Source organism: Xenopus laevis, chromosome 5L (assembly GCF_017654675.1).
Source record: "Xenopus laevis strain J_2021 chromosome 5L, Xenopus_laevis_v10.1, whole genome shotgun sequence".
Taxonomy (NCBI): Eukaryota; Metazoa; Chordata; class Amphibia; order Anura; family Pipidae; genus Xenopus; species Xenopus laevis.
The window spans coordinates 50,922,444-50,949,589 of record NC_054379.1 but is presented as its reverse complement, the minus strand read 5'-3'; the positions used below and the strand labels follow the sequence as shown (position 1 = coordinate 50,949,589).

General features: G+C 36.7%; 1 protein-coding gene across 2 annotated transcripts in view; it reads right to left on the bottom strand.

The window, feature by feature from the left end:
- Window positions 1-2,796: 2,796 nt before the first annotated feature.
- Window positions 2,797-27,146, bottom strand: part of LOC108716119 (striatin) — a 59,125-nt gene continuing 34,775 nt past the window's right edge. Inside the window, exons 8-18 of one of the 2 annotated variants that reach the window (XM_041562737.1) lie at window positions 23,545-23,655; window positions 18,074-18,217; window positions 15,973-16,109; window positions 13,357-13,532; window positions 12,899-12,946; window positions 11,791-11,912; window positions 10,885-11,052; window positions 8,847-8,987; window positions 8,345-8,452; window positions 6,642-6,728; window positions 2,797-6,056 (exon numbers count right to left, since the gene is read on the bottom strand). In XM_041562737.1, the coding sequence (XP_041418671.1) occupies window positions 5,887-6,056; window positions 6,642-6,728; window positions 8,345-8,452; window positions 8,847-8,987; window positions 10,885-11,052; window positions 11,791-11,912; window positions 12,899-12,946; window positions 13,357-13,532; window positions 15,973-16,109; window positions 18,074-18,217; window positions 23,545-23,655 (1,412 nt within the window). In that variant the 3' untranslated portion in view covers window positions 2,797-5,886. The remainder of the gene's footprint in view (window positions 6,057-6,641; window positions 6,729-8,344; window positions 8,453-8,846; window positions 8,988-10,884; window positions 11,053-11,790; window positions 11,913-12,898; window positions 12,947-13,356; window positions 13,533-15,972; window positions 16,110-18,073; window positions 18,218-23,544; window positions 23,656-27,146) is intronic. The other variant, XM_041562738.1, reaches the window with a different exon arrangement.

Genomic DNA, 27,146 nt, shown 5'->3' with positions numbered 1-27,146 from the left:
TTTAGGGAAGGCCGACCAGTCCTTCGAAATTATCGTGCGGTTAGTGGGATTCGAACGATCGTACATCTTACGATTTTTCGGCCGACATCTGTCAGGAAATTGATCGGCCAGGTCAAAAAATCTTTGTCAGTCCCAGTGCAATCTATCTATGTTTGCAGGGCCAAGCAGGCAGCTCCCCTTTGTTTTCCTGGCAAATTGGTCTTTTTAGTTGATGGTAAATTCGTACAATCGTTCTGAGAAGATCGTGGTCTCACGATCAGGATCTGATCTTTTAAAAATCTCAACATCTATGGCCAGCTTAAGACAAATGGCGCTGTGTTTTGGTCAGTGTTCAGAATATGCAGATAAGTGACGTGAAACACATGCACATTATGTTGCATCTGGTTGTGAGTGGGCCAGCTGGTAGTTCCTATCCCCCTATCAACACTGTCAGATTTAGTGAGGAAGGGTGTGTGGTGGCTGGGATTTTTTATTTTTTGGAATAAATTATTTTACCATATAAGCACCCAAGGGGCCCCCCCTTAAAAGGAATCCGTCAACCAAAAAAATTATTCAGAATCCTATTTTATGACAGTCAATAAACTTTGATTACACTCTATAAATTATTTGAATCTTGTTTCATTTGGTCTGGGAATTCATAATTATAGCAAGCAGACAGGAGCCATTTTGTGGACACTGTTATTAAGGCAAGCCTTGCATCATCTCAGAATCTTGTTTGTGCACCAGAATGGGGGACCCGGTGTCCATCCCCATGCCCTGGCTACACAATTAAACGGTGAAGAAAGCGGGGGGGGGGGGGGGGAAATGTGTGGAAAGCAGTGAAATCTAGGAAGTGCTGAATGGAAAGTGAAAGTAATTGTCTGGCATAGAGGCGGGGAAAACAATATTTGATTGACAGCTGAGATTTTTAAACAAGCTTACAACAGCTGTGAATGCTTTAATAAAAAATAGAAATTGGATTTCATGTTTAATTTGCAAAGGACTTTTATTATAGAGATTTTTGTGACTGGGTGACAGGTCCACTTTAAAGCTTGCTGCCCTAGGCACAGGCCCTCTAGTGCCTATAAGGTAAATACGGCCCTGCTTGTGTGTAAAAGCAGAATGAAAGTTGCAGACAGGATTTTTTTAATGGTACGACTGCATACAAGTACCGCTTTTGTTATGAAGGTATGGAGATTGCTATATCTAAATGTATTTGTGCACTTTTCTTGTCCTTTAAGGGCAATTATCATGTATAGAATTCATACATTGTAGAGAAATTCACAATGACTTGCAACAAACGTTGGCTCTTGAAAGACACTGTGAAGTTTGTAAAGGTGTGGAGATTTTTTTTCCCCCCAAAAATTTTTATTTACCATATAGGCACCCGGGGGCCACTCCCTTAAAGCTGCCACCCTAGGCAGAAACTCTTGAGTACTTATATGGCAAATAGAGCCCTGTTTGTGTGTAAATACAGAAGTCGCGGACAAGATTTAATTTTTTGCAACAAACTTTGTCTCTTGTAAAAATGTGAATACTGTGGTAAACAACTTACATGAATAGACAAACAATGAGCGTTTTTTTTTTTCCTACTTCTACCCGTACAGACATTGACAACTGCAGGAGGGTGGTAGTTGCAATTTAGAAGAAGCATCCCCTAATAGACTTTGCCTGCTGGAGAATACAGAGACTACTGGGAATCCATTAAGCCAATACTAGGTTTCTGCAAAAAAGAAAAAGGCCCAAAGACTATACATTTTATTAAAAACAAGAATTATTTTGGTAAAAGTTCCTTGTACAAAATTCAGATTTTGGCATGCGACGGAACAGTTCTGATCTGATATAGCCTATTTGCTTTAATTGTTTTAAAGAACCATTACAAAGTGGAGACTGCAGTTTCCAACCACCTTTAATTTACCCCATACACTAGAAAGAATGTTTTGGAAGGACCTTGACTGAATGAATAAAATATAAAACTATAGAATTAAAAAAAAAATCTGATTTTATAACACAAGTCTGACAGACTTATTCTATTAACCACGCTTCATATTTATTCCAGTGTTGTTTTCTAAGGTTAATAGAATAAGCCCATTATGTCCAGAAATATTTGTAATAAAGTACAACCAACCAAAAAAAAAAAAAAAAAGGCTATTTTTCATATCATCACAAAAATAAAGGAAATGTTATAGTGGTTTACATCTTTAATAGGATAGCACAAAAAAAATGAATGAAACATTCCTCTATTAAAGAAAAAAAATCAAGTACAGGTATGGGACCGGTTATCCAGAATGCTCTGGAGTTTTCGAGATATCAGATCTTTCTGTAATTTGGATCTTCATACCTTAAGTCTACTAGAAAATCATGTAAACATTAAATAAACCCTGATTTTGCTTCCAATAAGGATTAAGTATCTTAGTTAGGATCAAGTACAAGGTACTGTTTTATTATTACAGAGAAAAATTTAATAATTTTGAAAAAAATCTGGATTATTCGGATAAAATGGAGTCTCTGGGAGACAACCTTCCCATAATATGGAGCTTTCTGGATAACAGGTTTCCGGATAATGGATCCCATACCTGTAGTTTTGGAAAGAGGTTGTTTCGTCAAGTCCTGGTATTAAGCACTTTAAAGATTCTCATACCAAGGACACAGTGAGCATACGGGTCCCCCTCCACCGAAGGATTTTTTTTCTAGCTTTCTTGTTTTTCTAAAAATAAAGGCACCTTTTATCCTTATCCTGCTGTCACCTGATTCAACTACAATACATTTACATGTTGAAAGTTTTCTTTTTTTTCCTGTTAGAATTTAAATAGCCAGTTTTTACTTACATTCAGGTTTTAATTAACTAAATATTACAGTCATTAAAACAAGCATGCCAACTTCAGATGTATGTACATCAACTGAAACAGCTGTAACTGTATATAGTATGTAACAGCAAAATACTCAATATCACATCCATACCAGAATCTGTTGTGTACACTCACTTAGAAGAACTCAATACAAAAAGATTAAAATGCACCCCTGGAGTCATCCCATACTAGACACATTTAATATATGTTTACAATATATATATATATATTTATATATAATATACATAGCGCTTAGAATTTTCAAATAAATCTTTTTTTTTTCCAATGACTTAGTCTAGAAAGAAAGAACTGAAAAAAATATAGAACAAAAGAAAGGTCAAATACACTAATAATCCACAATTTCAAAGTCTAAGTAAATAGCCACATACTGTACTTTTGTCCTTTCCACAAAGTGATAACATTATAAAACGAATCATCGTCTTCTGTTCATTCAGTGACATTTTTTCTCCAATTTCTTATAGCTATTTTTAGCAGTTTAATACACAATTATCAGACTATATGTGAGCAGTCAATACTTTTCCAAACAGCTCTGAGCATGCCTGTGCAACAAAGATCAGTGTGTTAGCCAATATGATGGCAAGTTCATAAATAACTATATTTATCCTACAGTTTAAAACACCACTGGATCCATTAGGACAAGCAGAGAGGGGAGGTGGTAGAGGCAGGTGGAAATCAATTTTTATCGCAGAAACATTAAGAGGCACTGGCAGAGAGTGCATTTAACCATTTCACAGTATCTAATATGACATGATATTTAAATGAAATGGTCATCAAATGGATCATGTACTTAAAGGGGAAGTTCACCTGACATGTGGTATGATGTATACAGTAATACTCCAGACAATCTGCAACTGGTCTTCATTTTTATTTGTTTGAAGTATGCTCTACCATACAGTACATCTCACTAGTGTGATGTGAGCTACATTATGGGCACATCACCCATAAAAAGCATATAATTTGTTAGGCTACTTTTTAGTTGTATTCTTTTCTTATCTACAAAAGTCCTCTCTGGTATATTGCATGGACGTCTGCGTTGAGGTTAGGCTTAGTGGGACCTTGCAAAATGTTAAATTCCTTAAAATACCATTATCTCCATCATACAAGACCATTTCAGTATGAATATCCCCTTTAACACCATCCAGTTGCCTTATTAATAGATCTGCATTCATTTAATAAAGTTCAGAGGTTAAAAAAAGATCAAAGATCGTTAGAATAAGTTATGTAGTAAGTGGCAATAACTACAGAAATATGCATGACCAGTAACACAGGTATTCTTATATATGTGTTGAGACCACAAACAGGTCCATATATTGCTTACTATGGGTTTCCATGCTCGCTTTAATAAAGTACATTTTTTTGCAGGACATAGAGCAGTATATAAAAGAAATGCATAATTAATTTTAAACCAATTTTTGGGTGGTGAAACGGATTCCCAGACTAGGCCCCTGAGAAAAAGTTTACCAGGGTGGTAAATCCCTTCTTTCAACATGAGATTAATGACTAAGGTTTGCAATGAACAGAACATCCCTTATTGCCTATTGGTTTATTTAAGAAATATTTATGGTGATTGATATTTCTTGCACTAAACAGACCAAAGACTAAAATGGAAAGTAAGTCATATTCTAAGCTCCGGGTTCTTAGGAGGTGGTTAAAATAACTCAGCGACTAACAACTACTCCTGCTGGTAGAAGGGAGTGGTCTGTTTATACAGAGGGAATCTCATTCAACTGGTAATTTGTTTTAATCGCATAATAGGAACCAGGATAGAAACTTACTTTCAATTTCAGTCTTCAAAATTAATTTTTGTCTATTGAAATAATAGACATTTGTTAATTAAAACACTAGGCAAAAAGCGTGTTTAGCCCAAGTCTTATTTTTGGAACTATTGCTGGAAAATGTGGCATACTGCCCATTTAAGAAAACCTATCCTAATGATTAGCTTTCTGCCATTAAATATTGTTCAAATGACATGCTAATGATTGTAATAGAAGAATTAAAAATACTGCAGTTTAATTTTGTCATTACTTAGAACAGTGATGTTTGGCAGTACAAATATGAGCTTAACACAAATGAAAAAAAAAACAGGTTTGTCTCAAATGAAACCTACCTTAGGAACCAATAGTAGACATTTTATTTATTCTCACTGACAAAGCACACAGCTGGAAATGATAAATGAGAAGTTAAGTCAATGGACTTGATAAAGCTTATTAATGTTCTTAATAAATATTTAAGTTAAAAAGCTAACAGGTGGAATTGGGTTTGTATTTAAACAAAAATAATTAAAAGACTATGTGGCAGATGTTCCAAAGACAAATCATAAATGATGTTATTTTCCAAAAAAAAAAAATCTAATTAATTTATTTTATGTATTTCCAGATAATATATTCTCAAAACATTCCATACTGTGTACGGTGCACATTAAAAAAAAAAAAAAAAAAAAAAAAGAAGTAAAACTGCTACACTGATTTTTCTTGTTGCTAAATAGCCAATGGATGAGAGGGGAAAATACTTTCTTAGTCAATGACACAAACTAGAAGGATATATCTATCGTATTAGTCGGAGAAAACATAGGCCTAATTTATTCACTTAACAGGCTTGTTAGAGCTATTACAGAAAGATAAAAGAATTAACACATTCCTGTTAAATTTGTTATGATAATTTGCCACTTTACTGGCCATTGTTTATGTCCCACTAGCCACACCCCAGTTTATGGTGGAACTTAAGTCTGATCCAGGCCTGCCTGGACAAATACTCACTCCTAAAAATAATTTGCTTCTACTGCTCAGATGGCATCTGAGAAAAACAGAACAACGGCTCTAAGAACCAGCTGAGTTCACAGCACCCAGAACAAACCATAAGTTTACAAAACAGAACCCAGAAAAACTAAAACCCGCAATACAGTTTTTGCGTCTTATCCTGATTATCGAACACAAGGGGGGTTGGGAAGGCCAGGTAAGTCATTTCGTCGGGCATTAGTAACAGGTCTCTGTTTGATGTGGCTGGACGAATAAATGAGAAGCTACAGTGGAACATGGTGTCATACAAAAACTTTGGCTAGAGCATCAGCTCCTGCACTGGCAATGTAGCATTTGGAAGGGTGGAATGCTACATCATGAATAGATTCATCTGACTTCTTGCGGTGAGCAGTAAATTCCTGTATGCAGGTCTTGCTTTCCAAGTTCCATAAACGTATCGAACAGTCGTGACCTGTGAAAAGAAAAGTGTCAAATACTATTTTTTTTACATCTCTAAGATTAATATTTTTGGGGGGAATTATAGTTGCCTAGTCTTCCATATTCCCTGGATGTATAGCAGCATCCCATGCAGATGAATAAAGCAAAGAGATTATATAAAAAGGTCTTAAAGCATCACAAACACTACCTTTTTATTTATTTATTTTTTCTTAAAAAGTGATGCCATAGATGTGCCAAGGCAACTTTATGAAATGATCTTCTAGCTTTAGACAAATGTGACATCCACCTGCCTGGTTTTGCTTGAGAACATCAAACTAGCAAGTTATTGGTCTTAATTATTACAAATGTAATAAATATATGGTCACTTGCAGTTGCATAGTCATGACTGCATAGGGATGTCAATAACTAACACTGAGACATTCTGAGGCTGCCATTTCAAAGCTGCTTTTTGTTCTCTGGACACTAGAATTAAAATGGCTAGACTAGTTCTCAAAACATGGTGGATAAATAATGTCTAACTCACTAACTTAAAGGTACATAGTTATGGCAAAGTACCACAGTTTAGTGCAGGCAAATACATTTTGATTTCAACACTTACTGCCAGACATCAGGTATAATCCATTTGGATCAACTGCAAGACTTGTGACAGCATCTAAATGAGCTACCATTGAATGAATCAGTTTTCCTATAAGTAAAACACAAAGGGAGACACAAGGGTAACATTTTTGTTTTACAGAATCAAACAAAATAATGTCCAATGAAAAGAACTAAACAAAAGTGATATCACAGTATGGGGAAGTTAGGGTGACAATACATTTTTTTCTCATGGAAGCCCAGCTTAAAGGTTAATTATGGTAAGACAAGTTGTAAATATTTACTTTTCTTCCAAGTTATTTATAAAACTATGAACTACATCTGTAAACTTGTTATGACCCATGGGGAGCTGTGACAAAATGATGGACCCCAAAAGGTGCCCTGAATAGGAAAAGTATGAAATCTAGATGAATGACCTAAATCTAAATAATTTTTCCCCTCGAGAACATGTTTCAGCTTCCTGAGAAGAATAAAAGTACCCCCTATTGTAAATGATATGGCTATTATAAGTCACAGAGGAGTTTCAAGGCCATATAAAGGCACATTGATAATCACCAACTATAAAGATATATTTTAGAGCAGGGGTCAGCAAACTTTACTATCAAAAGAGCCATTTTGCCCCTTCTTCCACTAAAGAAAAATAGTCTGGAGCCGCAAAACAAACAACACAGCTTATAAACTTTTAAAAGTTTTAACCTTTTTTTAATTTTAACTGTTACAACAACAGAATACAACAAACAGAAGTGCAGTGTGTATGTGTAGGCCTACTTTGAAAACACTGAATAGCCCTATTAAATGCTAGTGTTCTTATCAGTTTAATGTGACTTCTGCGGATCTTCCCTCTCGTCTTGAGTGTGTGACCGCGGTAAGGACCATGATGAATCATCTTGCTGCGGCTCGGTCTTGCCTGTCACTCCTGGGATGTCTATGCAGCCCTCACACCTGCTGGCGGCTTCCTGAGTGTGCAAACGTGGTGAGCTAGCCATTAGCTTACCGCGGTCACACACTCAAGAAGCCGACAGGCAAAGCCGCAAGACTGAGCCGCAGCAAGCAGGATGAAGAGCCGCATGAGGCTCCAGAGCCGCGGGTTGCCTACCCATGTTTTAGAGGATATTGATGACTCTCTATCTGACCAGTTATGAAAAGATGAGCAGGCAAAACATCCCCACCTAGGCTATTTTAAGAACATGAAAATTAAAAAAATGTATACTTGGAATTTATTTGGCCTGCTCATCTTTTCATTATTGCTTTAATCCACTCCACCTTGACTGTAGGTTTGGGATGGGACCAAACCCAACATCTCTACTAGTAAATGTATATTATTCAACATCTAGGGGGCTATTTCTTACCCTAATAATTATATAAATGAAGTAATACAAAAAGCCTGTAAATAAATAATGTAGTTTTAAAATATTGTTTATGCCTAGAATAAAATCTTAACATTTTGTCTATTAACCTGTCCTCTCTGCATGTACATACTGTTCACCAAGGACATCTTTCTTAAATATACTCTGTAACTTTCTCTCCGAAAGTGCATACTCAAACAAGTCGAAATAAATTATCGATCTTTCTTACGAGTCCTTGTGTGGGCAATATATGGAACCAGAGCTTGACCACAGGGAGAAGAAAGTGGGGAATGAATAATACTATGTTGTATAAGTAGAACAATTCCTGGCTTAATAAGGACTACATAAAAGTTTTATTTACCTGTGTTGTTATCATAAAACTTTATATGACGGTCTTCATGAGCAGTAATGCTAATTGGAAGAGTTGGATGACTAATTACTCTGTTTATCTGGCAAGTCGAATTAACAGCTAAAGGGAAAAAAACATATAAATGAACAATAATGTACGAATAAGTATAAAAAAATGTAGCATTAACAATCTGTCATGCATAAATGTTTAAACACCATTTAACATGTCCTCCTGACCCACCAACAGCACATGATATCTGGATAAAATGCAACCTGTGGGAGGATTGCAAATTATATCTTATAATTTAGAATCTTCTGTCCTTTCACTGCCATCATGGAGCAAAGCTATTACCAGGAGACATGTTCAGGAAAATCAGAAAATACATATGAATTAACAACAAAACTGGATGTAATTGAAAATGAATAAAATGTGTTTACTTCCAAAAACTTCTCAAGACTTCTTGAATACACCTGATTAAAGAAAAAAAAATGTAGACATTCCAGTTTTCACATACCTGTGTCTATGCATGATTCTAATGTTAAAACTTTCTGATGCGTCTCCATGTTAAAGATGTTTGTATGTCCATTGTTAAAGGAAGCTACCAGATGAGCTGGATCACAGCTTACAAGATCCACAGAAGAAGGAATTCCTAGTTCTTGAATGCAAAGTATAAAAATTAGTATATAAGATAAACAGCAGTAAATATATTTTATTAAAGTTATAGATGCTATTTAAAATTGGTTATCACTTACAAGACACATTTAGACTGCAGCACTGCAAGGTAAAACTTATTTTAAAAACAAGGCTTTAAGTGCTTTAAAGGAGAACTAAACCCCCCACAATGCTAAGTCCCCACTGGCGCCCCTCCCTGCCTCCCCCCTGCACAGTCTACCGAAGAGCAGAAGATGACGCCCGTGAGCTCCGCTGCGCTCACTCTGCATGTGCGGTCACTATTTCAAGAGGGGACAGAATTCTGGGGTAAGACTGTGCAGGGGGGGAGGCAGGGAGGGGGCCAACTGACGGTCAGTGGGGACTTAAAATTGTGGGGGTTTAGTTCTCCTTTTAACACCATCATGAAACTTTTAGTACATTTTACTCAAACTTATATTAATAAGCCTTTATTATACTTGTCTTAAAATGTATTTTAATCCTAGAACTACAACTTAATACCACAGTGAAGCTTTAATTGCTGATGATTTTTTTAATCATACTCAAACACTGATTACAATAGAAAGTGTTGCCACTTTTCATGTCTTAAGGAACAGAAATACATCACACATCTATGGTAAAACAATGAAGCAACTTTGAAGTCCAACATTAAAGGGAATGTAAAGGCAAAAAAAAAAAAATCCCATTTTTACGTTCTTTAATGTAAAAGAAACCTATATCTAACATACTTTAATTAAAAATTGTGTACTGTTTTTATAAGAAATCTTCTTAGTTGCTCTGGATAGGAAACTTCAGACAGTCCCTAACTGCTCTGCAGGGAAAGGATCATACTTCCAAACAGCAGGGGGAGCCACTCCACCTTACTTGCCAGAACTCGAGCAGCTTTGTTTGTTTCCCTGTAGAGCAGCCAGCGACCGTGTAGAGATACGTATCCGCAGCAGTAATAGTAAGTAAATGAAGGGGGAATTTCACTGCATACAGTCAGGTTCTTATAAAAATGGTACAGATTTATTATTAGGGATTAATCTTCCCAACAACAAGAATGTGAATCGCTGGCAGGATGGCATAAGCGTTGCTTTGGTTTTCCGAAGTCGCCCAAAGTTGCCTCACAAGGAAAGCTTGGGCGACTTCGGAAAACCGAAGCAATGCTTATGCCATCCCACCGGCCATTCACATTCTTGCTGGTGGGAAGGCATTTCCGGGAGATTAGTCGCCCGCAGTAGCTAAGATTTATCGCAGACGACTAAATCTCCCCGTGTGCCGCCACCCTAATAGATACTTAGCTTTTAGCCAAGAAATAAGAGTACAAGAGGCAGCAAATCATTCCCAGGGACTATTACTGGACTAGACTGACATAATTGTCTATTCCCATTGGGTCACAAAGTACAAACATACTTTTCATAATAGGAAACATTGCAGATATTCAAACAATAATATTACAAAGTTAATATTACTAAACATAATTAAATAAGCCTGACTTTAACAACCTCTAGACTCCATAAACTGAAACTATTTGCACCAATTGTCTGCCAACATGGCAGTTCTGCCATTTACACAATATAGTCGTTTTTAGACATTTAAAGGAGAATGAAACCCTACCCCAAAGACCTCCCCACACCACCTGTTACTGCCAAAATTGCCCCTATTTTTGGACCTGCTATACAAAAATACAGAATCTGTTGAATTGGCTTAAACTGCACATGCTCAGTGACAGCTATCTGACAGCACCTGCCAACCCACTGCATTTTTATAGCAGCTACAAACACTTTTGACAGTAATGCATGGTGCAGAGAGGGCGGGTTTTGTTCTACTTGTCCTAAAAATATTTTACAAAAAGACTACCAATATGTAATGCAAATAATGCTAAATGTTAATTATATTACCTTGGTTTTCATTGAATATGCTTAATGCAGGGGAGACTTCAGTAGCATTCCAGATTCGTATTGTGCCATCTGCAGCAGCTGACAATAAACGCTGATGCACTGCACTATAAACCAATCCCCAAACAGCATCAGTGTGGCCCTCGTATGCTCCTCTCAGAACAGTAGGGTCTGTTTTTAAGGAAAAAAAAAAAGTGTATGTTTATAACATGGTATTGTTCTAGACGACAGGACCCAAAACATCTCTTTCTAAAAAATGGATGTCCTTAGATTTAGAATCCCATAATAGCATCCTGAAAAGAGGCCCAGAATTGTACCTCAAAATAATGAAAAAAAAGTATGGTTTTAAACAGAATAATAGTTTCTTGTATAATGAAATTAAATTTAACTATAAACTTTCGAATACACATTAAACATATTCCATTATTTTAAAGTTATTTATACAATGCTACTGAAAGCTGTATTGTAATTGTAAATGTTACTGTAAGCTGTTTACATTCTCTGCACTTCTGATTTTCAGAAACATAGCAGAAGCCATCTTATAAACAGACCTGAAGTAGAACTGACTTACTAACATTGTTTCATTAGTAAGACACAGAGAGCAGAAAGTAATAAACAAATCCTGCTTTTTTTTTACAGTGAAAACCAATGGGGCTTGGGAGTGGTGAGGCACTATAATGTTCAATATAGAATAGCATATTAGGACATTTTTCGCATATTAGGTTTACTTCTTTAATAACTGAAACACTGTGATGTGCTCCAATCAGCACCAAGAAAGACAAGTCAGCGTATATGAAGTTGAAGTTTGGTTTTTATCCATTAAAACAGGAAATTTGTTTGTAAACTGTGACAGTGCATTACTTTCAGTTCTGTGTCCTTCTGTTGCACACTGCCAAGTTTGTAACATACCATAGGAATCATAGGGATCCACATTGGAGTTAGGAGTATTCCAACTCTGAATAACACCATCTGTTCCTCCACTGTAACACTGTTCCCCGTTAGTGCTCATTACTACACACAATACTGGGCCCCTGCAAAAGGACAGGAGGGTTGTCTGAGTTATGAATAACATAAATTTGATAATTTTGCTATGGGTAAAGTTTACACAATGTCATATTTTTTAAATACATACAAAAATAAGGGTGATAAATATAGAAATGTATTGCTGAAAAGCATAAAAAAAAAAGAATCCAATTAGCAATTACTTCTGACTAGGCAACTGTACCGACTAAACAAATGAATAAATCTTGCAATATAACACTGATGCAGAGTCAAATAACACCAGCTCTGATCCACCCTACATCTTGAAGTCATTCTAGATATTTTATTTCCTTACCTTGGCTTAAAGGGCACCTTATCGAGGGAAAATCATTTTCTACACGGCTGGGGGAAACGATAACATGTTGTGCTAAAAATACTTGTACGTGCTACGTGGTCTGCACCAGGAGGGAGCTCCTGGTGCGTTTGGCTATGTTTGAGCTCCCGGTTCGCTTATTATGCACTTGCAGTGATGTCAACTCATCAATGACACAGACGTGTGCAGTCTTTGGATGACTCTTAAGCCACAGGTGAGAAGCTGGGGTGTAAACTCATACCAAGAAAGGAAATATAGAATGGAACATTGATATATAATTGGATTAACAAATAAAAAAATCTTGAAGTGCTTTTAGAACATGTTCAGTTCAAAGTAAGTCATGTGCATATAGTATTGATCTTTGTAATGCTGCAGGCGGAAAAATAAAATAGGCACCCATTTTCTAGGTATTTCCATGAAATAATTTAATATGAAAGCTATGAAGAAATTATCATTAAAATACAGTTTGTATGGGGTTTCTTCTTTTCATTATTAAACAATTTTTTTTCAATTAGAATATTGCTATATTTAAACAAATATAAAAATAAGACTGCTAGTGCAGAATAATCAATGCCTGGATGTTTCATTGGACAGCTATACCCACTCCTACAAATGTGGAGATAAATAAATAAATACACAAAACAGAAAAACCTTGTGGCTTACCTGTGTGCCCTGAATGTGTAAATTGGTTCTATATCAAGGGATGTACTCCTTAAAAAAAAAAAGAGAGAGGAAATATCAAACATATTTTATAGTAAGTTACCCATCTGTTTTTGCATACATTATATGTTTGAGTAATGACTGTAAAAAGGGCCATACATTGGTCAACCATCCATGGTATTTGACCATCAGGACTCAGGCAAAAAGAATGGATACTGCATGACTGGTTATTCACAGGGATAACCACATTCCGTCTTTACATTTATTTGGGGAAAAGCCTGAACAATTAAATTGCATGGGGTTAAGAGGAGTTGCAGCCAACAAGGTGCACTGGAAGATGGAATATTCAGTTCAGAAGTAATCATCAATAATAGCTTGAAGTAGGACATACTATGTTGATAAAAAACAATTAATGGGGCATATGTGTTTACTAATGCATAGGTTAAGCACAAGCAACTCACTTTTTTGCTGGAGCAGTCTTTTGGAGATTCCACATCTTTAATGTATGGTCTTCTGACGCTGTAATAAGCACTGGCTCTGAAGGGTGAAAAGCCAGTCCTCGTATTCCATCGAAGTGGCTTCTCAATGTGAATTTAGGGTTCCATGTTTTCCTTAATGCATCCTTATTGTTGGCAATCTTGAAAGAGAAAAGAAAATGCACAGATCTTTACGATTTTAAAAAATACTCAAGAATAACTGAAATAATGGTACATAATCAAATAAAACTACATCTTAACCAATGTTACCTATAATTTCTTCTCACCTGTGTGCGCTAAAACTTTCTTTTGTGAGCAGTTTTCAAAAACTTTGTGCTTAGGTCAGAATTAATACAAAATGTTGTGTTTTAACCTCAAAATTTGTGCGTGCACACCTTAAGGGGAAAACTGATCTTAACCTACCCTAAAGGTAAAAACAACCAGAGGGAATTTTTGAATCACGGCCTAGAATATAGTGATCATACAGTTTCTATCGCAATTTCCTATTTATAGCTTTTTCTGTATAAGTGTAGTTCACATTTAAGTTAACGTTAATTATGTTATAGAAGGTTATATACTTAGCATCCTTTCAAGAAGAATATTTGCCTACCTCTTCTGCCTTTTTTCAGCTTACATTTGAAAATGATATCTGGGCATCCTGGAGCACTCCAACAGCCAAATGAGAAAAATACTACTGTACTGTGAGGCTACAATTTTTTTGTGATTTTTTTAGTTATTTTCCTATTAAGGACCTCTACTATTTATCTTACAATCTGTTATTGAAATCACAGCCTGACTGCTACCATAAATTGGACCCTAGCAACCCTATCTGCAAGTTTCTCAGAATATCATTGACTACATCATACTCAAGTTGATTAGTGTAGGTGAACTACCCTTTGAACTTGTGTAATAGGGAGCTCCTGTATACCACTCAGTTGCTACCTCCACTTAAAGGAGAATTCAACATGTGGGGGAAAAAAAACAGTACCCCCCCCATCGCAGGTAGACCTCCCTCCCGCCGGCCCCAAGGCTAACTATTCCCCCTCCCCCAGGGAAATGCCCCATACTTTGTACTTACCCCTCGGTGCAGATTCTTCCAGTGAAGTTGCACACATTCATCTTCCGGCTCCTCTGTAAGCCAATTGGGATCGGTATTTTCTTTGCATGCACAGTTGGAGCAGGTTGCGACAACTGCGCATGTGCGGAATTACACAGAAATTGCAGATCTCTCAGTCAGCTTACAGAGGAGCAGGAAGATGGATGCTTGCAACTCCACTGGATGAATCTGCGCCGAGGGGTAAGTACAAAGTAAGGGGGGGTAGTTATCCTGGGGGGAAGAGGGAGGGAGGTCTACCTGAGGTGGGGCGGGGGTACGGGTTTTTTCCCCACAGATTGAATTCTCCTTTAAATGCAAAGGCTCAACCAACGGCATATAGCTCTCAAAAGACACAGGTGGTGGAAAAATACGAATAAAGGCATCAACATATCTAGTAGTGGCAATTATACATGAACTGGACTTGTTTAGTAACCTTGAAAATACGTGACAGCAAATTTGAGCATCGTCTTTAATTTAAAGGGATTCTGTCATGATTTTTATGGTGTTGTGTTTATTTCTAAATTTTTTTTTAGTTGTAACATTGGTGTGTAGGCAGACATCTCAGGTCATTTTACCTGGTCACGAGCTTTCTGAAAGAACCAACACTTCAGGATGGAACTGCTTTCTGGCAGGCTGTTGTTTCTCCTACTCAATGTAACTGAATGTGTTGCAGTGGGACCTGGATTTTGCTATTGAGTGCTGTTCTTAGATCTACCAGGCAGATGCTAAATTGTGTTAGGGAGCTGCTATCTCGTTACCTTCCCATTGTACAGCAGTATAGAGTGACTGACGTTTATTAGAGCACATGACACATGACTGGGGGCAGCTCGGAAACTGAGAAAATGTCTAGCCCCATGTCAGATTTCAAAATTAAATATAAAATTTAAGAAATGGATTTCAGGGCAGAACTCTGCTGTAGCAGCACTATTACCTGATGTGTTTTGAGAAAAAATGTTTTCCACATGACAGCATCCCTTGTTTATGGCCTGGATGAATAAATACCTTTCTAAACAAACACAACTTGATGAAAAAGTAAATTCAATAAGTTTTAAAGGGTTGCATTACCTTCAAGATAACTTTTAGAGTGGCAAATTCTAAGCAATTTTTCAGTTTGTTTTCATTTTTTTTTTAAATAGTTTTTTAATTATTTGCTTCTGACACTGTCCAGCTTTCAAATGGGGGTCACTGTCTAAAACAAATGCTCTGTAAGGCCACAAATACATTGCTACTTTTTATTACTCCTCTTTCTATTAAGGGTACTCTACTCTTCATATTCCAGTCTCTTATTCAAATCAATGCATGGGTGCAGGCGGAATTTGGGCCCTAGCAACAAGATTGCTGAAATGTAAACTGGAGAGCTGCTGAATAAAAAGCTAAAAACTCAATTGCAAATTGTCCCAGAATACCACTCTCTACATCATACTAAAAGTTAACCCAAAGGTGACAACCCCTTTAATCCAATGTAAAGAAAATTTGAAAATTTTTCTCTCTGAAGGAGAACTTACATCATACGTCAAAGAATCTGCTTCATTGGCAACTGTCAGTCCAGCCAACTCTCCAAGTCCAAGCTCATTTTCTAAAGCTTCATCTGCTCCCATGATAAAAGACTTCCCAGATGAGGGTGGGAATGTTAATGCTTCCACTGAAAAAGATAAAAAAAACGTATTACTTTTTAAAGCATGGGAGTCCAAAGCAAGAAATTCTCATTTTAAAATGAATGCCCTTTCTCTGCAGTAATAAAACTGAACCTTGCATTTGATGGTAACTTACGTGCAAACCCCCACACTGGTGGCAGAAAACCCTGTTCTCTTTATTTAATGTTTTTTTATTTATTTTTTGGTACGGTCTTCCAAATTAGAGAAAAAACCCCTGGAAAACCCAAGCACTCTGGGCAATAGATTGCGCACCGTACAACTTCCATTGCAGATTAATTTGGGGGGGGGGGAACACAAATCTCCTGAAAATACCTCTCCCTTCACTAACATTCAGATCACCGCATGTTAAGCACTTTGCATGATGTGATCCAATTTAATTGTGAAGAACAGCAGAAGGCATTTTCCCACAATTAAGCTGGACTGCCGCAGGTAAAGTGTTTTACATGCAGCGATCCAAATGTTAGGGAAGGGAAAGGTATTTTCAGGTTTTATTTCATATATCTATTCTCTTCTTGAACATGAACAGAAGTGTGGGTGAGAGGATCGGCAACAGCCTTCGCAACAGCACACAGAAAATTCCCTGTAAGTGAGAGTATCTATGCAGCTAGCCAGTCACCAGAATAGACTCAGAGCCTGGACCTTTTCAAACAACAGATACTACCGCAGAAGCCAGGAATGTGTCACTCCTGCACAAAAAGAATTATCAGCTTCTCAGTTTCAGTGTGGAGAACATTATATTTCTTTAGCTGTGTGTTGTTACAGAGCAGCAAAACATTTTCTCCTGTCAGGCTGTCACTGTGCCTCTGAGATGCTACAACAGCTTGTCATTGTGGCACAACCATTGTGGTTAGGCTTTGGCTGCTTCATCAAATCCTTGTATCATGTTCAGCAAATCAAAGTTCACAATCAATACTACTCTGGTTAGTCAGTGTCCATGCCATTGGTACTGTTATAAAATGGGCCCCCTCCTTCCAAAACTGCTTGAAGAGAAAATTGCTGGTTTAGCTGCATGCAATTTATGGAAAACAACAGAACTGCAAAACTGAACACACTTTATAGCAAGTCTTGTACATCATTTTTAAGGATGTGGTAAGCACAACAGTGGTGCACTAATGTGCATGTATAAAGCTAGCTCTTCCAGCAGCCACATGTTTGCCTATTGGACTGTATGCAGTTTGGATGCACAGACACAGCTTCTTTTGCCTCTGAATCAAACAGAATGTAATTTACCTAATTAATGTAACTACTTCAATTTATCTTTAAATTAAGAATTGACTTTTCTGTAATCTACTAAAAATTAAAAATATATAAATATTATAAAAATATATATTATAAAATATTATACAAACAGGACAGCATCCTTATTATAAGGGCAATCAAATTAGAGCATGCCTAGCAGTAAAAAGATTCATTGGTGTGCTTACAATGGATTGAAGGGTTTACCCAAGAGGCTTAGGGCATCAGTCACTAACAACGGAAACAAAATACAGGTATGGGACCTGTTATTCAGTATGTTTGGGACCTGGGGTCTTCCAGATAACAGATCTTTCCGTAATTTGGGTCTTCATGCCTTGTGTTTACTAGAAATTCATTTAAACATTAAATAAACCCAATAGGCTGGTTTTACTTTCAATAAGGATTAATTATATCTTAGTTTGTATAAAGTACAAGGTATTGGTTTATTATTACAAAGAAAAAGGAAATATTTTTTTAACATCTGGATTATTTGGATAAAATAGAGTATATGGGGATGGCCATGCAATAGTTCTGGTTTTTCTGGATAACAGGTTTCAGGATAATGGGTCCCATACCTGTATTAAGCTTTAATGCCATGGCATTATAGTTGATTCTGCTTAAATTTGTGTTACATAAATTATTCATTGTTACCCAAAGTAGAAAATGTCTGAAAGAACCAAAGCACAATTACACAGAACAAATCTCACATTATTACCTTCATCAGCGCGGTTTATTTCTTGTTCACTAATTCTTGAACTTGCAGGCCTTGAGGATGACACGACAGATGGTTGCAATGATGGCAGCTCATCCACCTCTCTAAGGTTAGCCAACATGTCTTGCAATTTTGATCTGTTTGGCCCTAACCGCAACAAAAATAATATATAAAATATTTTCATGGGTTTGGTAATGTTTACGTAAAATTCTCAGAAAGAAAGCTATTTTATTACATTTGTTTAAACATAAAGAATACAGTTTGCTCTTTAAAAAAAAAAAAAAAAAATCAAGATAGTACATTTTCTGGTAGCCAGACCTTTTAAAATAAACTGCATCAGATTTCATTAAAGGCATAAACCATAAGGTAAGTAGGACTTTATACAACGTCTACTTCTAACTTCCTCTCATCCACCTTAACACTTACCTGTACTTTGCTCCAACATGTTCCCACATCCCTGTTTTGATTGTTTTATATGGTACAAAGGCTGAGACATTTCTTCTGAGGTTTTTCCTGTTATATGTTTAGGAACAAAAGTTTCTTTAAGAAATGGAAATGTCTAACCCATGGTCCATGAAGTTTCCTAGATCTGTAAATATGTAAATTAAAAAATAAAATCTGGTTCCAATATTTTGCTACAATTTTTTTGACAACTATATAATGCTAGCTTGTGTATATTTTTAACTTGCAGTTATTTACAGATGTAGGAAATGTACAAACAACTTACTGCGTGAAGCAATACGTGCTCTTATGCTCAAACTTGAAATGGGCTTAAGAGCAGTGAAGGCCTTAATGGATGAGTTGCGGGAAGCAAAGTAACTACTAAAAGTAGTTTCTCAAATGGGAAAATATTGCAAATCCTAAATTGTTAAGCTTATAAATATGGGAAAAAACTTGGGGGCAACTGGAAGGAACAAAAAGTACACAAAACACTCAGTTACCTGAGCTATAAATAAGATACTAATGATCCAAAAATGTGTTTTAACATTTGTTTTCCAAAGAAAACCAATAAGAATTACTATAATGCACAAGAGGGTAAAATAATATAGGTAATAGTACTATTGTTCCATTCCATGTCTGTACCTCTTTACATTACAAGACACAAAATGAGAAAGTGAAATGCTATTAGAGATGCACCGAATCCAGGATTCGGCCTAATCCTTCTGCCCGGCCGAACCGAATCCTAATTTGCATATGCATAGGACCGGTGAGGGAAATTGTGTGACTTTTTGTCACACAACAAGGAAGTAAAAAATGATTTCCCCTTCCCACCCCTAATTTGCATATGCAAATTAGGATTTGGTTCGGTATTCGACCGAATCTTTCGGAAAGGATTATGGGGTTCGGCCAAATCCAAAATAGTGGATTGTGTGCATCCCCAAATGCTATACTGTCAGTCGTATCAAATTTCTGCTATGTCATCCTCAGGACCCAAAGTCCTAGTGCTGAACTTTTATCTCCAATAACAGCGCCTGAAAATGCTAACCGGAGAGCTTTAATAAGTCAGGCTGCTGGGAACTCCCAAATAAAGGGGCAGTAAGGGTGATTTGGAGAAAAACATTGTTCTTTGGGAATTGGATCAGAAGTGTCACTTCTGCATTCCACTTATCTTAACTCCAAGTACTGAAAAACCACTAAAAGGAATATAGGAATCTGCATGTAGATTTTTAGGAAACGTCAATGCTCCAATAAAACTTGCCGACATAAACAAAAAGATGCTAGCCATGGGGAATCTAATTAGACAAAATGGCATTCCTAATCTAAAAATACCTACACAAAGTCTCTCTTATACTAGACATTTAATACAGAGTTTGTGCTTAAAGTTAACATGGCCGGCCAATGAACCAACTATTTCATAAAAGTAAACAAAAGATATTAAAAATTAGGTTTGAATCTCTTTTAATGAGGATGCTGTACAGTTCTGCATAAGGCTATATAAATATTTGCATTTTTTTCACTTGTATGCCAACGGATTCCCTACTGCATCTTTTATTATAAATGTGATTTTTATTTTGTTAGTAAATAAATTGTAAAAAAAAAAAAAAAAGAATTGAAGCCTGCTATTTGAATTTAATTGATATACTGTGGAAGCACAAAGCCTAATGGCACATGGAATCACCTCTGCTGTCTCCCGTTCCCTGGCTAAGGATTTCAGGCATGTTCAACTCAAGTGAAAGGCAGTCAACAGTTTTGGGTGCTTCCCCCAAAGGTAGAGTATTGCTTCAATTATCATTAAGTGGAAGTTATATCAAACTATCCAGACACTACTTTGCAAAGGTGTCTATCAACGTTCTTTGCAGAAAGGAGAAGGAAGACTTCTGAAAGAAGCCAGAGAGAGAGAGAGAGAGGGAGAGAGCAGCAATAAATTGTGATGTAGCTCAAACAGGAGTAAAAGTACAACAGGTAACCATATCAAGATCTCTGACTAACAGAAGTGTGGCAAAAGAAGCCATTACTCTAAATGAACCATGTAAAGCACATTAGCAACTTGCCAAAAAGTATGAGCGTGACCAAGATAGAGATTTTTTTTTCAAAAAATATGCAATATGTATGGGGCAATTCTTACACTGGCCACATCTCAAACACACCATATAAATGTAGTAGCATTATGTTGTGGGGCAGCTTTTTATTACCAGGGACTGGGCATTTTGTTAAAAGTAAAAATACAGGGTTTTCACTGTCCACAGTAATTGTATCTGTCACATCTTCCAGAGCTACGACCAGAAACATGAGTGACACACGTGCAAGGCAGAAATACAAGGTTGTGGGCATTTTAGCTGGCTACTCATAGAATATAGAGAATAGACTGTCTGTCCCTAGGGTGGAAAGAGAGAGCGGTAATGTTGCAGATTCTGATGAGGGCAAATACGTAGAGATCCGCTCATCTGGAGATGTCGTCAAACGAGCCGATCTCTCCCCGATATGCCCACACTGAAGTGGGTGATATCAGCCTGATCCGATCGTGGGCCCTAGGGCCCAACGATCGGATCATAATGGATCCTATATGGGTGTTGGATCGCGGAACCGCATACACGCATAGATGCGGCCACGATTCAGCAGGATTTTTTAACCTGCCCGATCGAGATCTGACGACTTTCGGACAGATATCGATCGGGGAAGCGTGTCGGATAGCCCCACACACGGGCCAATAAGATGCCGACTTGGCCTGTTGGCAGAATTATTGGCCTTTACTGTGAAGACAGGAGTTCACAGGTGTTTTCATTTTCTTGCTTTCAGAATTCAGATCTGTTGCCATAGCCATAGTCAAAAGAAGCACCTTACAGCTTCTTGTGTGGAGAACCCACTTAACATGCAAAAGAATAAGCCTTTTTCTATGTCATGTTCCTAATGAATTTCGCAAAGACTTTTGGTAAAAGAGTCACCCATTGCTCTGTTAATCTACCAAAACAACAGCAAGTAACTGCGTTTGCCTCTGAAACAAATTAAATACTAACACTTAGTATTTAGGAAGCCTAAAGTTGTTCCACAGAGGAGCTACAAAATCCATTTTACACTAAATGGCTAACGTATTTTGTAGTTTTAACAGTGGTTTATTTTGAAGGTACTGACCAGTAATGCTAACCGAGTTACAGCAGTATTCTAGAATGACATATTTGTTTATAATATGAGACAAGAGTGAATCAACCATACAACTCTTTTTAAACTGCTTTCTCTTCACATTTATTAGCAAAGGGAGCAGTTGTATGCAGTGCCACATGTAATTCACTTTATATTTTGTGATAGCAAATGGTAGAAGTTCTGTTTTGACATTCTTGGCTATCTTAGAGGCACTGCTGCTACCAAAACATATAGTAAGAGCAAAAATACAAAGAAGGAAGGCAGTCCTTTAAGTTTAATTGTTACCTCGTGGAGAATCGGAGGCGTGAATTACTGTTAACAACTATTCAAAAAATGAGAAAAAGATAGTAAAAGCCCCCGCACTCTCGAATAAGTTAAATTAATTATATAAATGATATCATAGACAATTAGCAAAACAACAAGTTCAGAGAAGCATAGAGTTGCTTTTTCTGTATATTAAAAATAGCCAGTGCCAACTTGTTAATTTATGTACTGAGTCTATAAGCAATAGATTCAAAATTCCAATCCAATAAGTTATAAAGTGCAAGTGCTCAAATGTTTACAGTCACCGACTGGGTGTGGTTCGAAATAAATAATTTATGCAAGTGCTAGTGCATTATAAAATCACAAGGTAATTCATTAGCAAAATTAGTTTGAGAAAAAGGAACCAGGACCATCATTCAAGGAAAATTAAGTAGGAAAAGGCTATGAGTATTCAAATTCCGTTAAAAAGATTTTTTAAAAAGCTTTTTTCCAAGGTGATCGAAATAGTATTAGGATCTGAACAGCAATTAAAATAAAAATATTGTATAGCCTGGTCCAGGGAACCGCATTCAATTTCTTCATTCTCTGTTATTTATATGGCACTGGTGGATTTGTGTTTTTTTAGGTTATTTTAGCTCTTTTAAGAGATAGGTTATGTAATATACGAGCCCACAGTTCTCAGTGTACTACTTTCTCCCCGTGTGGGGTCCCAGGGCTTAGAAAATAATAGGCAGCAGTTTCTTTGGGACTTTTCCACCTCTACAATATCTTCCTTTTCCTACTTAATTTTCCTTGAATGACGGTCCTGGTTCCTTTTTCTCAAACTAATTTTGCTAATGAATTACCTTGTGATTTTATAATGCACTAGCACTTGCATAAATTATTTATTTCGAACCACACCCAGTCGGTGACTGTAAACATTTGAGCACTTGCACTTTATAACTTATTGGAATTTTGAATCTATTGCTTATAGACTCAGTACATAAATTAACCAGTTGGCACTGGCTATTTTTAATATACATAAAAAGCAACTCTATGCTTCTCTGAACTTGTTTTTTTGCTAATTGTCTAATATCTATTTAAACCTATTAGAAGGTTTTAATTAACCAAGCAAGTTCTCTTTATTAGCACAATCACTTTATATTTATCAATTGATAGATTCACAATATAATTTATATAATTAATTTAACTTATTCGAGAGTGCGGGGGTTTTTACTATCTTTTTCTCATTTTTTGAATATAGTAAGAGCAGCTATGAGCATAAAATATTAACCACAAAATGCTGCTTTCTAAGTAATAACAAATTAAAATTATTAAAATCCTGTATATTTGCAGAAAGAAAGCCCGAAATAAAATTTTTGGTTACGTCTCCAGTGCCCAAATGTCCAACAAAAGATCGTCCAACTCAACTGTTTCTGATTATGAAATGCTAACAGTCAACTTATATACAATCACACAACTTTGGTGCGCATTAAGAGATGAACAGGTAAAAGGAGAAGGAGCAGCAAAGTAAAAGAGTAAGTGGTTCAGGAAAACATTGAAAGAAAAAGAAAAAAAAAATTTTTGGAAAGAAGGTAAGATATGAAAGAAGGTGGGACTGATGACTCTGAAGTGCAATGTTTTCCACTTACTCTTCACCCCTTTTTTCCCCTTGCGCTCCTTTTTGTATTGCTCCTTGAGTTTGGTTATAACTCCCTGATCCACATTCCAGGATTCCGTTATGGGACACTGGTCTTCCTTTTCTAAACAGTGGAAAAAAATCGAAAACATTCCTCTTCAGAACAAATGACTTGATTTGTAATTTTTTTTCTCAGCGAGAATCCTGTAAATTTATTTTTAAACGCAGGGAGGGAGTTGGTGAAATGTTGACGTTGGATGAGCATCTCGTGGGGTTATCTATAGCGGGCTGTTAAACTGATCAATTGTTGCTTACCATCTGTAAAGGTTCACTGGAATCTTTGGATAAATTCCTAAAGTTTATTATTAAGGGTTAAGGACAGCTCCTACTGACAAGAGCATATATAAAAATGCGGATTAATTTCCGGGGAATGGAACGATGACAAACACACTTAAAAGAAATACATGTAAACCGCAACTGTATAAACCGTTGTTCAGAATCTTCAATAAAAATGCATATAAAATGTTCACCATAACCAGTGTAGTACCTTCATTCTGATTAACTATTTAATATGATCCAGAGTATAACCACTAAAGTCCATTGCCCCATGTATATCGTATAAAGGCTATAAAAATGTAGCACTATTAAATGTTGATTTCCTCTGCATTTGGTTATTAAAAATGCTTTGCATTAATTAGTAGCTCAAATATGAAACAAACAGTTTAAAATGAATAACATGTTGCCCTAGATCAGGAAGGAAGAGGGGACTGGTTGCACTGTGTATAGTATTATAAGACGATGTTTATTTTATTAGCATGGCCTATTCGAATGCAAGGTGTCAGGAATTCCATACATAGAAAAAGATACAAAGATAAAATTCTTGTTGTAACCCACTGTAATCAACTGACCAAATTTGGGTAGAAAAGAAAATAAAAATAGGTATAAAAAGCCATTTTTACCCATCTTTATAAATACTCCCCAGTAAGAAGGCGATACTAAAATATCCCAGTATTCATAGGAGAATGAATAATATCAGGATGACATAGAAACACCATCCCCAGCTTTATATGTATTATTATTTTTTTAAAGTGGACCTGTCATCCAAACATAAAACGTTGTATAATAAAAGTCCTTTTAAACATGAAATTCAATTTTTTTCTTAAAGCGTTCTCAGCTGTCAATCAAATATTGGCTGCCCCTCCAAGGCATAGAGGCAGGGCAAGCAATTACTTTCACTTTCCATTCAGCACTTTCTAGAGGTCACTGTTCTCCCCACATTCACCCAGTTCTCTTAACCATTTAATTGTGTAGCCAGGGTATGGGCATGGACATCAGGTCCCCCATTCTGGTGCACAAACAAGATTCTGAGACGATGCAAGACTTGCCTTAAAGAAGAAGTGAACCCAGTGGGTGCAAAAACCCTCCCCTGTGTTGCTTCCCCTCCCTCCTCCCCCCTGGCCTACCTGTCCCGCTGGGCAAATGCCCCTAACTTCTGCGCAGGTCCACTCCACGGAGTTCACAAACGCCATCTTCTTCCACGCGATCTTCTTCCTGCTTTGACCGGCGTTTTGGCGCATGCGCAGTAGGAGCATTTCGCCTGTACGGATCTACTGCGCATGTGCCAAAAGTCACGAAGTTTTCTGATTTCACTTCGTGACTTTTGCCGCATGCGCAGTAGATCAGTACCGGCGAAATGCTCCTACTGCGCATGTGCCGGTCAAAGCAGGAAGAAAATCGCTTGGAAGAAGATGGCGTCTGTGAAATCCCTAGACTGGACCTGCGCAGAAGGGTAAGTAACAAGTTAGGGGCATTTGCCCAGCAGGACAGGTAGGCCAGGGGGGAGGAGGGAGGGGAAGCAATACAGGGGAGGGGGTGAGGGTTTTTGCGCCCACTGGGTTTCCTTCTCCTTTAATAACAGTGTCCACAAAATGGCTGCCTGCTTGCTATAATTATGAGTTCCCAGACTGAAGGAAACAAGATTCAAATAATTTATACAGTGTAATTAAAGTTAATTTTGCTTGACTAAAATGGTAAAATAGGATTTGGAATAATTTTTTGGGTGACGGTTCCCCTTAAAACAGAACCAGCAGATTCCAACCTACCACAGTTTAGACACTACAAAACGCTTCCTAGAAGTACTGTTTAAGTCATAGTAGGAGGTGGCCTGTATGCTAGAGAACATTAACAAACATCACTACAGACTACTGGAAGTTTGTACCGCTGCTAGCTCAGCATGACAGACAAATCAAGTGCTCCTGGGAAGTTTGTTGGAAGGAGATAACTCTGAGTTGGTTTAGAGGGCTATTTTAAAATTAAAGCTGTAAAGGGTCTTTATAAAATACATTGCCAACAGTTTCCCTATATTATATCATTAGTAAATGGGACTATTTTATCTCTGGATATAACACTGCAAAGAAAATATGCATTTGCCAAAGTATTGTGTTTCTTTTACCATACACAAATCAGTAAAAGGACAAAGTGCACAAAGTTAAAATCCCGCATATCCAAAAATTAACCTAAATAAGCAGCAATAAAAAAAAAAACGAGTTGCAGTTTTCTGTACGGACTGTTAATTTCACTATATATTAATTACCTAGATAAGAGCCTGTACTTCAGTTTAATAGCAAATGATCAAGGTATTTCTTACAAATGTAAAGTTAAGGAATGTTAAACCAACTAATTTTAACTCTCTACAAACTGAAATTACTTTGTAGCAAAAAAATTCACAATAAAAAATAAAGATTGAAAATCAACAAATCTGAACCAATTAAGAGGTCTGTGCTCAATAACCAGCACTAACAATTCTGGAAAAAAAAAAGGAAAACATGGGCAATGTAATGTTGTACAGTATATTGAAGGGACAATTTTTTTCTTCTAATGAAAGCACAAAAGCTGTGTTTGAGAGCATAATACCACATTAATTTACAAAAAACTTGACTTCCAACTGATTTCCTATATAGTAACACTAGAGGCTTCATGTGTGAACAGAAAAGTAGTGTGCAAAGCCATAAATGCAATTGGGCATTCTGTTGCACTTTCCATGCTGTGTTTGTGTGTGTGTGTGTGTGTGTGTGTGTGTGTATATGTATATATATATATATATATATATATATATATATATATATATATATATATATATATATATATATATATATATATATATATATATATATATATATATATATATATATATATATATATAGGCTTCTGCATATATAACTGTGTTTTGAATCGAGTGCAGTCTGTTAGCCAGATGGGGGGAGGAGGGGGTGTACATAGATGTCCTCCCTTGCGCATCATTCTGCTGGCAAGGATTTTTTAATCTGATGTTCAGTGCAGAGGGGGATTAAGTGCTCCAAAGATGAGCACTAAGGGACCAGCTCTTGTGCCCCTTACTGCTCATGCACCCCCCCTTAGGTCTATACAGCTTGACACTGCTCTGGCCAGAGACCATGGGGCTTATTTATTAAACTTCGATTTTTTCTGGTTGAGTTTTTTAAAGGGTAAAACTGGAATGTTTAGAAGGAAAAAAACTGGACTGTTAAGAGTTTAATTATTGAAGATGTCTTGATCTGCGCTGGTTTTCATGTGATAATCCAAAAAAGTTAGGGTTTT